Below are 13,123 nucleotides of genomic sequence, written 5' to 3'. Positions count from 1 at the left end.
CTGTGTTCTACACCTCAATAAATCTTTTTCGTTCTTTGATATTAGTATAACATCTTCGGCAAATGTGACCTGACTCATATCAACTCTTTCGCAATCGCGAATGTCCAGCACATTTTTAACTTATATCGATGCATCTCCCACATGAAATTCATGAATAGTAAGGGATTCGAGCTAAGCTACCCTTCCTAATGAAGTCCCTACTAACTATTATTTACCCAAAAACCAAAAAATTAACTAAACCTCCGAATAAATCGAGTTATTGGCCAAATAAGTTACTAGACAGTCACAAGTATCAAGTAAAGAGTTTAGTAGAAACTTAACCTAAAATATTATACATCAAAATTGGTTTGTTTGTTTAATGTTTTACCAATATTTGATTAGTTCATTTTTGGAAATATTCGTCATACAAATAATTAAATATTTAATATGGATGCTTTTGAAGATTTAGAAGATTTGTTTGATGAAGGAAATACAGAATTCCGTTCGTCATAAACCTTAACAAAAACACGCGCAAATATAATGTGCACGGATCGTTGTCAAAAACAAAAATCATAATGAACCTCTAATAGAAGAACGTTTTTTTGGCTTATTTCTTTCTCTATTCAATACATGGACGATTGCTATATAGGCATCTTTCAAAGTGTTACCAACTGTAGACTATTTATTGAATGCATAATAAAGTGACAAATGACTTATTGGTTAGTTCGGATTTAAACCAACTGGGGTGAGGAAACTGTAAACATTTATTCGACAATTAAAAATTCCTACTAAAGTTATGTGGTTAATAATTATTTGGCACTTTATTAGAACGTGAAGAACGTAAAATACGCGCGTCAGATTGTGTATTTATGACTGTCGGTGTACTGGTAGTTTAAATGAATGTCACGCTCGAAAAAATTTCAAATTCCAAAGCTACTACCTCTCTTAAATATTACGAGATTTGTTTGGTTAGTTTTAGAACTAACAAAGAAACAAGACATTTGTTTCCATAATAAATTTTATTTATAGTCCAAGTCTGTACACTTAGTCCAGTTTTTAACTCTACTTTTTCTTCATATACCATAGCTTTTTTGCAATTTCTTCTATTGCTTTAAATCCTACCGTTAATTCCTTACCTTCTTGAAGATAGTCGTTAGCACTTTACCTGATTGATGAAGAAACCGTTTTTGTCCTTTTCTGAGCAGTTTCACCCTTCGCAAACCACTGGTTTTATCTACAGTTATGAATCTGACTCTTCTTCTTCTTCTTTCTTCTTGTATGGTAGGTTTAAAACCTGTTTCTTCTTCAGTTCCAGCCTCCTGGATCCAGATTGTTACACAATCTCTTACTTCTTCTGCTTGTTGGCGTTTTAGTACCCACTCAATTACATTTTATACCTTGCACGTATTTCTCACGTTTCCACTTTTTTTTCTGTCTAAAAGTGTGTCCCCGGCTATTTTCTAGAGCACTGAGTCTGACTCGTTTTGCTTAAACCACGTTAATTAGGTCCGAGAAACGTTGATTTGTATGCGCTTTTGGTTTAAAATAAAAAAGTGCGCCACCCAAATCGCGCATAGTTTGCGCATCAGTTAGTATATACTATTCTCGAGATTCCCCCCAAAACCGTCCATTTAACTTGCTTAGAAGCTCAAATTGTCTTTGGATCGATAAACTTCTTCTCAAGTCCATATTTTTTGTTGATCAATTCAAACGATTAAAAACGCATTTTCAGCGCTAGAGACTACAGCGCATTTTTTACCTGTAGAATGAGTTTTTGAATAAACAAATATCGTTAAAATATAATCAGCTTCTAACGAAGAACATTATATATGTAGATGAATAGATAGATTTCTTTAATTTTTTATTTCTTAGACTTTTTTTGAAGACGTTTCGACCTGTTTTGGTCTTTATCAAAATATTTCTTTGACATTGAGATAAAAATCCATGCTACCTCCGAGGGGATATCGCTGCTACAAGCAGATGGAGAAAACGCTAATAACAGAATACAATTATACTAGTTTAGGGACATAGTTTTGTCAACATGTGGTTTTAAACACAAGAAACAGATTAAACGGATGGTAATAACCGAATCGTCAAGTATAGTTCGATTATTGCGTAAAAGATTAAAGACTACCGAAGTTCTAATAGATGAAACATGATTTGACAATCACGATGTAGTAAATTTCGACAATAGTAAAAATTGTCAGCAAAATTTTAACGAACAGCTTTGTCATAACATTCCACCACTCTTCCGAGTATAAATCTCCTTATTTTTGCATATTTAACCCCTTTAGATAAAGAAATATTTATTAAAATAATAAATTTGTAAAATGAGGTATCTACGCCTATGGTAGATCAAACAAAATTGTCGGCAGGGGTTTTAATAATCTGCAATTGATATTGGAAGAACTGTAATAAACATTAAATACCTCTGAGAATAGAAAATAAACATCGAGTTTATATTCATTCACAAGTCAAACATGGTTCGCTTACAAAATCTGTGACCGTAAATTATCAAACAGATAAAACGCCATCTGTTAGGCTTCTTAAGAATCTAGTAAATATCCTTCCACTTTATAAGTTGAGTTTATATTTTTCCCAGGACATATATTTAATGAAATCTAACAAAAACAAACCGGAAAGTGCTAATTGTGATCCGAACGAATTAAAACAGAATGTCGTATGTTTGGGCGCTTTTATATGTCATGGGTATACTAATTCCGGCGCCCAACGAGTCCGATTACGTAGAAAAAAATCCATTTACAAACAACTAAATTGTTCGACGGCTACAGAAAATCGAGCTGCATCCAAGAATCCGTTTTCTCTCATTTAACCGACTTCGCAAGCTGATATTCCCTTCGAATATTAAAGGGAAGGTATGGAAGGATTTTTCACTATTTGTTCGATTCAATTATATTTTTATACAAACTGGAAATATTCGTAAGTAACATATTTCAATATGGATACGAAATATTAAAACTATTAATATAAAAGTCGGGATTTTCTGTGTATTGAAATTTAGGTCCTGAAATTGGTTGACTTGAGTCATTATGTACTTACTTGACACCTTCTTTCCATTCTTTTTCCATTGAATTACAGGGGTAGGATCGCCTTGTGCGGCACAGTAAAAGGCCGCTATACCGCCAGCACGAACTTGTAAATTTCTAGGTTTGACTTTTATTTCAGGAGGATCTGTAACAAAAACAAATATTTGTCAGTACCTGGCCCAATAAATAAAACACAAAAATTTTGGAAGTATAATTTTTCCCAGCGATATTCAATAAGTTCGATACTTCTTTATAATTAGAATTGTCGAGCTGTTTTCGCTCGATTTCTTTGCTAAAACGTTGCATGATACTCGCCGTTGATAGTTTTTCCTTTTTCATGGTAGAGAATGGAAATTATCCCATGCTCAACCCAAAAAACCCGACGCCTGTAGATGGAACTGTCTTTACCTTCTTTGGAGACGGTTCTCCCTTTTTAGTCCATTGTTTTGATTGCTCTTTCGTTTCGGGTGTTAGGTGATGGATCCACGTTTGATCTATGGTTATCAAACATCGCAAAAATCGGCTTTATTTCTGTGAAACATTGCCAAATACTCGATTGAAACATCTTCACCACGCGGTTTTCGTTTCATTATGAGAAAACGGGGCACCCATTTTGCGCACAGTTTTCTCATGTTCAAATTTTCAGATAATATGGATGTACAGCACTTTTTGAAATGCCTACTACGTCTTCTAGCTAGCCCACTTTCAGTCTACGATCATCCAGTACCGCTTTGTGGATTTTCTTCAACATTCCTGGAGTCGTCACCTCATTTGGTCGATCACTGCGATGCTGGTCCTCGCAGGTCGTACGGCCTGGTTTAAACTCTACTAACCAATGTTTCGGTGTTAAAATGAAAGAGCAGTTCTACTCAGAATAGAATCTAGTTCATTTTTTATATTGGTTGGACTAACGCTTTTCAAATAAAAGTGTTGTATCACATAACGATAACCATTTTTTTCAATGTTTACAAATTCAATGAAAACGTTCATTATTGATGGCTGCCAAATAAATACTGCACAACGTGGCGTCTTAAAACTTGAAACATATACTGTTTAGATTGTGTACTTTCTGATACAGCGGGTTTTTTCAAGCAAATAACGCCATCTATAGGCCAGACCAGGTTTTACTGGGACCTTCATGTTATAGAGTAGGAATCGTTTTAGAATGAGAGAGATTTCATTTTCACAAAGATATATTCATAAAGACCAAAGTAGATCGAGACGTCAACTAGCTGTTAGTGCAAAAGCAGCAGTCATAGTAATAGTGTCCATAATTTTTTCAGTGACAAGTATATTAATTTTATTTTTGTTTCATTCACCCTATTTTTTTCCGCTTTCTATTTCCTCGGTGAAATTCCAGATTGGTACCACGGAATCGGATCATTTTTTAACAATGAACGAATAACCACCCTATATCCACCCCTCTCTTCGTAATGTCTTAAAAGTGGGAGCCTAAACGTCGAAAATTGTCAAAATTTCAATGCGGTTCAGTCCGTACTTTTATTCAAACTTCCAGTTGTAAATGACTATTCTAGATATTTCGATCTTCCAAATTCCAAATGTGAGAAAGTATTTTCAATAAATAATTACAATTTATGATAATTTTCATCAGAATGTCTCTTTATAGCAAAACTTTTCTTGGCAATCTATCTACTAAATCATAAATTTTATCTAGCCAAACAAAGAGTGTCTTTTTTTTAAAAAATCGATTGTATAATTTGTATTTGTATTATTTATTATAGAATGGGTGCAAAACTACAAGTATCTTGTTTCAGTCATAAACGTTCAAATGGATCCAGTATTGAAATGGCTCGAAAGGCATTTGACAATGTTTGCAAACCGAAATCTAAGCCTTCACGTCAGAATAGAACTCAAGGAATGTTATATATCGTCAGTACTGCTGAACGGAGTGGAAACTTGGACCTTCAAAGCTCAAATGATCAAAAAACTTGACATGTGGCTCTATAGACGCATCCTGAAGATACCTTGGACTGACATAATCACCAACGACGAAGTACTAAGACGCATTGGTTGCAAAAGAAAGCCGTTGACAATTATTAAACAGGAATCTAAACCTCCACGTTAAGATAAGATTCAAGGAATGTTATGTGTGGTCAGTACTGCTGAACGGAGTGGAAACTTGGACCTTCAAAGCTCAAATGATCAAAAAACTTGAGATGTGGCTCTATAGACGCATCCTGAAGATACCTTGGACTGACATAATCACCAACGACGAAGTACTAAGACGCATTGGTTGCAAAAGAAAGCCGTTGACAATTATTAAACAGGAATCTAAACCTCCACGTTAAGATAAGATTCAAGGAATGTTATGTGTGGTCAGTACTGCTGAACGGAGTGGAAACTTGGACCTCGAAAGCTCAAATGATCATAAAACTTGAGGAATTTGAGATGTGGCTCTATAGACGCATCCTGAAGATACCCTGGACTAATAGAATCACCAACGACGAAGTACTAAGACGCATTGGTTGCAAAAGAAAGCTGTTGACAATTATTAAACAGAAATCTAAACCTCCACGTCAAGATAAGATTCATGGAATGTTATGTGTGGTCAGTACTGCTGAACGGAGTGGAAACTTGGACCTTGAAAGCTCAAATGATCAAAAAACCTGAGATGTGGCTCTATAGACGCATCCTGAAGATACCTTGGACTGACATAATCACCAACGACGAAGTACTAAGACGCATTGGTTGCAAAAGAAAGCCGTTGACAATTATTAAACAGAAATCTAAACCTCCACGTCAAGATAAGATACATGGAATGTTATGTGTGGTCAGTACTGCTGAACGGAGTGGAAACTTGGACCTCGAAAGCTCAAATGATCAAAAAACTTGAGGAATTTGAGATGTGGCTCTATAGACGCATCCTGAAGATACCCTGGACTAATAGAATCACCAACGACGAAGTACTAAGACGCATTGGTTGCAAAAGAAAGCCGTTGACAATTATTAAACAGAAATCTAAACCTTCACGTCAAGATAAGATACATGGAATGTTATGTGTGGTCAGTACTGCTGAACGGAGTGGAAACTTGGACCTCGAAAGTTCAAATGATCAAAAAACTTGAGGAATTTGAGATGTGGCTCTATAGACGCATCCTGAAGATACCCTGGACTAATAGAATCACCAACGACGAAGTACTAAGACGCATTGGTTGCAAAAGAAAGCCGTTGACAATTATTAAACAGAAATCTAAACCTTCACGTCAAGATAAGATACATGGAATGTTATGTGTGGTCAGTACTGCTGAACGGAGTGAAAACTTGGACCTCGAAAGCTCAAATGATCAAAAAACTTGAGGAATTTGAGATGTGGCTCTATAGACGCATCCTGAAGATACCCTGGACTAATAGAATCACCAACGACGAAGTACTAAGACGCATTGGTTGCAAAAGAAAGCCGTTGACAATTATTAAACAGAAATCTAAACCTTCACGTCAAGATAAGATACATGGAATGTTATGTGTGGTCAGTACTGCTGAACGGAGTGGAAACTTGGACCTTCAAAGCTCAAATGATCAAAAAACTTGACATGTGGCTCTATAGACGCATCCTGAAGATACCTTGGACTGACATAATCACCAACGACGAAGTACTAAGACGCATTGGTTGCAAAAGAAAGCCGTTGACAATTATTAAACAGGAATCTAAACCTCCACGTTAAGATAAGATTCAAGGAATGTTATGTGTGGTCAGTACTGCTGAACGGAGTGGAAACTTGGACCTTCAAAGCTCAAATGATCAAAAAACTTGAGATGTGGCTCTATAGACGCATCCTGAAGATACCTTGGACTGACATAATCACCAACGACGAAGTACTAAGACGCATTGGTTGCAAAAGAAAGCTGTTGACAATTATTAAACAGAAATCTAAACCTTCACGTCAAGATAAGATACATGGAATGTTATGTGTGGTCAGTACTGCTGAACGGAGTGGAAACTTGGACCTTGAAAGCTCAAATGATCAAAAAACTTGAGATGTGGCTCTATAGACGCATCCTGAAGATACCTTGGACTGACATAATCACCAACGACGAAGTACTAAGACGTATTGGTTGCAAAAGAAAGCCGTTGACAATTATTAAACAGGAATCTAAACCTCCACGTTAAGATAAGATTCAAGGAATGTTATGTGTGGTCAGTACTGCTGAACGGAGTGGAAACTTGGACCTCGAAAGCTCAAATGATCAAAAAACTTGAGGAATTTGAGATGTGGCTCTATAGACGCATCCTGAAGATACCCTGGACTAATAGAATCACCAACGACGAAGTACTAAGACGCATTGGTTGCAAAAGAAAGCTGTTGACAATTATTAAACAGAAATCTAAACCTCCACGTCAAGATAAGATACATGGAATGTTATGTGTGGTCAGTACTGCTGAACGGAGTGGAAACTTGGACCTTCAAAGCTCAAATGATCAAAAAACTTGAGATGTGGCTCTATAGACGCATCCTGAAGATACCTTGGACTGACATAATCACCAACGACGAAGTACTAAGACGCATTGGTTGCAAAAGAAAGCTGTTGACAATTATTAAACAGAAATCTAAACCTTCACGTCAAGATAAGATACATGGAATGTTATGTGTGGTCAGTACTGCTGAACGGAGTGGAAACTTGGACCTCGAAAGCTCAAATGATCAAAAAACTTGAGGAATTTGAGATGTGGCTCTATAGACGCATCCTGAAGATACCCTGGACTGACATAATCACCAACGACGAAGTACTAAGACGCATTGGTTGCAAAAGAAAGCCGTTGACAATTATTAAACAGGAATCTAAACCTCCACGTCAAGATAAGATACATGGAATGTTATGTGTGGTCAGTAATGCTGAACGGAGTGGAAACTTGGACTTTCAAAGCTCAAATAATCGAAAAACTTTGAGGAATTTGAAATTTGGCTCTATAGACGCAACCTGAAAATGTCCTGGACTAATAGAATCACCGACGACTAAGTACTAAGACGCATTGGTCGCAAAAGAAAGCTGTTGACAAAACAGAACAAAGAGAATGGACAAATTTAGGCATCGAAGAATTGTTTCATGTTGCGAGGGATAGAGACGCATTTAAAAACGTTGTCGCCAAGCTTCAATGAGAAGACGGCATTCGAAGAAAAAGGAGAAGTTCATTTTGCTATATTTAAATTGTACAGGTTACCCTGTAAAAGTTCCGGATTGTTATCCATTGGACATGAGCCGCCTCTGGCCTCTGGACATACGTAATCATCAATAAAAACTTCATAATTTTCGAACGTATAGAGTAGTTCCGATTTCGCAGCTTTGAATCCCTATAATTCGGAAACGAGAGGTGGTATGATAAAATGTTACTATTTTCACATCATCCACTCACTCCTTTATAGCATCAAGTTTTGAAACACCCTCTCTATCGACTCACATTGAACACTAAATCGATTTTATTAAGTTGAAAGTATAAAATTTTCATGATATACCCGATACAAATTCGATGATATCGATGTAGTGAAACATAGTAAAGTGGAAGCCTCAAGAATTAAAATGTCGAACGGTACAAAATGCACTTCCGTTAATTTGTTTGAGTTTCGAGTAACAACTTCGATCTTTTTATTTCCTCTCAAATTTCCCAATAAAACTTGTTTGTATCGTAAAAGTCAGTAAGAGATGTTTCGTTTTAACTGTTTTTTTTTTGGGGATGGGAAAGCTACGAATTGAAATGATTTTTCCTAATTTATCCAAACAATATATACTCACGTGTTAGATAATGGATGTAGGAAAAGTCCGGATACTTATCTGGAAATTGAATCGAGTCTATAGTTTTTTCAAAATAAAACGTCATATACCCAGATTGTTGATACTCGGCTTCATTATTACGTGTCATTATCACTGATTTTTATAATTTTTTAAGAGATAGGTTTCCAATTACCTCAATCTTATTATGACTTGATACAAGTTCTACAGAAATTAATGAAGTTATTAATGATATTTATAATAAAAGAAAATATTTTATATAATATGATGCGTTGCTCTATTAGTGCAGTCAAATAAAACTTCGAAGGTTACAAAAGTTCCCATAGAGTTCAAAATTGGTATCATACTCAACAAAATACTGTTAGTCGTAAGCATTCCTTCGTACTGATTGTTTTTTTTTTAAATATCGCAATTCTGCTTCATTTGTAATCAACCTTTGACTGAAAGCGGAGTTATTAGGTTAAAATGTAGCAAAATTTCTTAACAGCAACTGTTTTTGTGGTTTTTTAAAATTTCAATTTTATGCATATTTTACTGTTTTTTTCATTCTATTGTTGTGGACAGCAGTAATTCAAATCAATCAAGCAATAAAGTCGCAACAGTTGAGTGAATAGTTGATTGGACAGGCACAAAGTTATCGTGAAGTGGCAAATCTGTATGGCGTACACCACACAACCATTGGCAGATTGATGCAAAGATTTCGAGAGACCGGTTCACATTGTAGGAGGCCTGGACAAGTTTTAACTCCACGAGATGACCGTTTTTTGCAATTAAAGTCATTAAGAAATCGGTCAGTGACTAGTGTCGAGCTCAACAGCCTTTTACGAAAAGTCCAAAATGTAGAAATCTCAGAGAGATCTCCAGGCACCTTTGCTAAGCATGCATTGTGTTGTTGGACTAAGATTTGCAAGGCAACATTTAGATTGGAATTTAGAAAATTGGTGATTTACAAATGGGACAAGAATCAAATCTGTTTGGTGTACAGAAAGATTTCGAGAGATTGGTTCACATTCTATAAGGCCTGGACAAGGACGTCCTTCAGTTTTAACTCCTCGAGATGACTATTTTTTGCAATTAAAGTCATTAAGAAATCGGTCAATGACAAGTGTCGAGCTCAACAGCCTTTTATGAAAAGTCCAAAATGTAGAAATCTCAGAGAGATCTCCAGGCACCTTTGCTAAGCATGCATTGTGTTGTTGGACTAAGATTTGCAAGGCAACATTTAGATTGGAATTTAGAAAATTGGTGATTTACTAATGGGACAAGAATCAAATCTGTTTGGTGTACAGAAAGATTTCGAGAGATTGGTTCACATTCTATAAGGCCTGGACAAGGACGTCCTTCAGTTTTAACTCCTCGAGATGACTATTTTTTGCAATTAAAGTCATTAAGAAATCGGTCAATGACAAGTGTCGAGCTCAACAGCCTTTTATGAAAAGTCCAAAATGTAGAAATCTCAGAGAGATCTCCAGGCACCTTTGCTAAGCATGCATTGTGTTGTTGGACTAAGATTTGCAAGGCAACATTTAGATTGGAATTTAGAAAATTGGTGATTTACTAATGGGACAAGAATCAAATCTGTTTGGTGTACAGAAAGATTTCGAGAGATTGGTTCACATTCTATAAGGCCTGGACAAGGACGTCCTTCAGTTTTAACTCCTCGAGATGACCGATTTTTGCAATTAAAGTCATTAAGAAATCGGTCAATGACAAGTGTCGAGCTCAACAGCCTTTTATGAAAAGTCCAAAATGTAGAAATCTCAGAGAGATCTCCAGGCACCTTTGCTAAGCATGCATTGAGTTGTTGGACTAAGATTTGCAAGGCAACATTTAGATTGGAATTTAGAAAATTGGTGATTTACTAATGGGACAAGAATCAAATCTGTTTGGTGTACAGAAAGATTTCGAGAGATTGGTTCACATTCTATAAGGCCTGGACAAGGACGTCCTTCAGTTTTAACTCCTCGAGATGACCGATTTTTGCAATTAAAGTCATTAAGAAATCAGTCAATGACAATTGTCGAGCTCAACAGCCTTTTACGAAAAGTCCAAAATGTAGAAATCTCAGAGAGATCTCCAGGCACCTTTGCTAAGCATGCATTGTGTTGTTGGACTAAGATTTGCAAGGCAACATTTAGATTGGAATTTAGAAAATTGGTGATTTACTAATGGGACAAGAATCAAATCTGTTTGGTGTACAGAAAGATTTCGAGAGATTGGTTCACATTCTATAAGGCCTGGAGAAGGACGTCCTTCAGTTTTAACTCCTCGAGATGACCGATTTTTGCAATTAAAGTCATTATGAAATCGGTCAATGACAAGTGTCGAGCTCAACAGCCTTTTACGAAAAGTCCAAAATGTAGAAATCTCAGAGAGATCTCCAGGCACCTTTGCTAAGCATGCATTGTGTTGTTGGACTAAGATTTGCAAGGCAACATTTAGATTGGAATTTAGAAAATTGGTGATTTACTAATGGGACAAGAATCAAATCTGTTTGGTGTACAGAAAGATTTCGAGAGATTGGTTCACATTCTATAAGGCCTGGACAAGGACGTCCTTCAGTTTTAACTCCTCGAGATGACCGATTTTTGCAATTAAAGTCATTAAGAAATCAGTCAATGACAATTGTCGAGCTCAACAGCCTTTTACGAAAAGTCCAAAATGTAGAAATCTCAGAGAGATCTCCAGGCACCTTTGCTAAGCATGCATTGTGTTGTTGGACTAAGATTTGCAAGGCAACATTTAGATTGGAATTTAGAAAATTGGTGATTTACTAATGGGACAAGAATCAAATCTGTTTGGTGTACAGAAAGATTTCGAGAGATTGGTTCACATTCTATAAGGCCTGGAGAAGGACGTCCTTCAGTTTTAACTCCTCGAGATGACCGATTTTTGCAATTAAAGTCATTATGAAATCGGTCAATGACAAGTGTCGAGCTCAACAGCCTTTTACGAAAAGTCCAAAATGTAGAAATCTCAGAGAGATCTCCAGGCACCTTTGCTAAGCATGCATTGTGTTGTTGGACTAAGATTTGCAAGGCAACATTTAGATTGGAATTTAGAAAATTGGTGATTTACTAATGGGACAAGAATCAAATCTGTTTGGTGTACAGAAAGATTTCGAGAGATTGGTTCACATTCTATAAGGCCTGGACAAGGACGTCCTTCAGTTTTAACTCCTCGAGATGACCGATTTTTGCAATTAAAGTCATTATGAAATCGGTCAATGACAAGTGTCGAGCTCAACAGCCTTTTATGAAAAGTCCAAAATGTAGAAATCTCAGAGAGATCTCCAGGCACCTTTGCTAAGCATGCATTGTGTTGTTGGACTAAGATTTGCAAGGCAACATTTAGATTGGAATTTAGAAAATTGGTGATTTACTAATGGGACAAGAATCAAATCTGTTTGGTGTACAGAAAGATTTCGAGAGATTGGTTCACATTCTATAAGGCCTGGACAAGGACGTCCTTCAGTTTTAACTCCTCGAGATGACCGATTTTTGCAATTAAAGTCATTATGAAATCGGTCAATGACAAGTGTCGAGCTCAACAGCCTTTTATGAAAAGTCCAAAATGTAGAAATCTCAGAGAGATCTCCAGGCACCTTTGCTAAGCATGCATTGTGTTGTTGGACTAAGATTTGCAAGGCAACATTTAGATTGGAATTTAGAAAATTGGTGATTTACTAATGGGACAAGAATCAAATCTGTTTGGTGTACAGAAAGATTTCGAGAGATTGGTTCACATTCTATAAGGCCTGGACAAGGACGTCCTTCAGTTTTAACTCCTCGAGATGACTATTTTTTGCAATTAAAGTCATCAAGAAATCAGTCAATGACAAATGTCGATAAGTCGAAATGTAAATATCTCTGATAGATCAATAAGACGACACCTTTTACACAGAAGAGATCTCCAGCCACCTTTACTAACCAGGCAGCATCGTGTTGTTGGACTAAGATTTGCAAGGCAACATTTATATTGGAATATGAGACAAGAATCAGTCTAAGAGGTCTAGATGAACGTAATCAAATTCGAAGACGACGAGGAGAAAGACTTGAGCAGTCTTGTATCATTCCCAGGGAGTCGTTCCGAGGAGGGTCTATCATGTTTTGAAGATGAATTTGTTTTGATGCCCGCACAGAATTAGTGTCTCATCCTAGACCCGCCCTTAACGCAGCAATATTCATAAATGACATTCTCGAAAATCGCGTCCGTTTGGGCCATTTGTTGGTGACGATTTTCGTTTAATGCGTGGTAATGCAACAATTGTATCCAGAGGAAATACACGCCACTAGCTTTTTTGCAAAAAGGAATATTATTGTTTAGAATGCAAGTTTTGAAGATTATGATTA

General features: G+C 36.5%; 1 protein-coding gene across 2 annotated transcripts in view; it reads right to left on the bottom strand.

Moving 5' to 3' along the window:
- LOC130448602 (tyrosine-protein phosphatase Lar) overlaps positions 1-13,123 on the bottom strand; it is a 597,225-nt gene that overhangs the window by 238,434 nt on the left and 345,668 nt on the right. For both annotated transcript variants that reach the window (XM_056786026.1, XM_056786028.1), the window contains exon 4: positions 3,040-3,171. In XM_056786026.1, coding sequence (XP_056642004.1) covers positions 3,040-3,171 — 132 coding nt within the window. The remainder of the gene's footprint in view (positions 1-3,039; positions 3,172-13,123) is intronic.

Source organism: Diorhabda sublineata, chromosome 9, assembly GCF_026230105.1.
Source record: "Diorhabda sublineata isolate icDioSubl1.1 chromosome 9, icDioSubl1.1, whole genome shotgun sequence".
Classification (NCBI taxonomy): domain Eukaryota; kingdom Metazoa; phylum Arthropoda; class Insecta; order Coleoptera; family Chrysomelidae; genus Diorhabda; species Diorhabda sublineata.
This window is presented reverse-complemented; position numbering and strand designations above follow the sequence as displayed.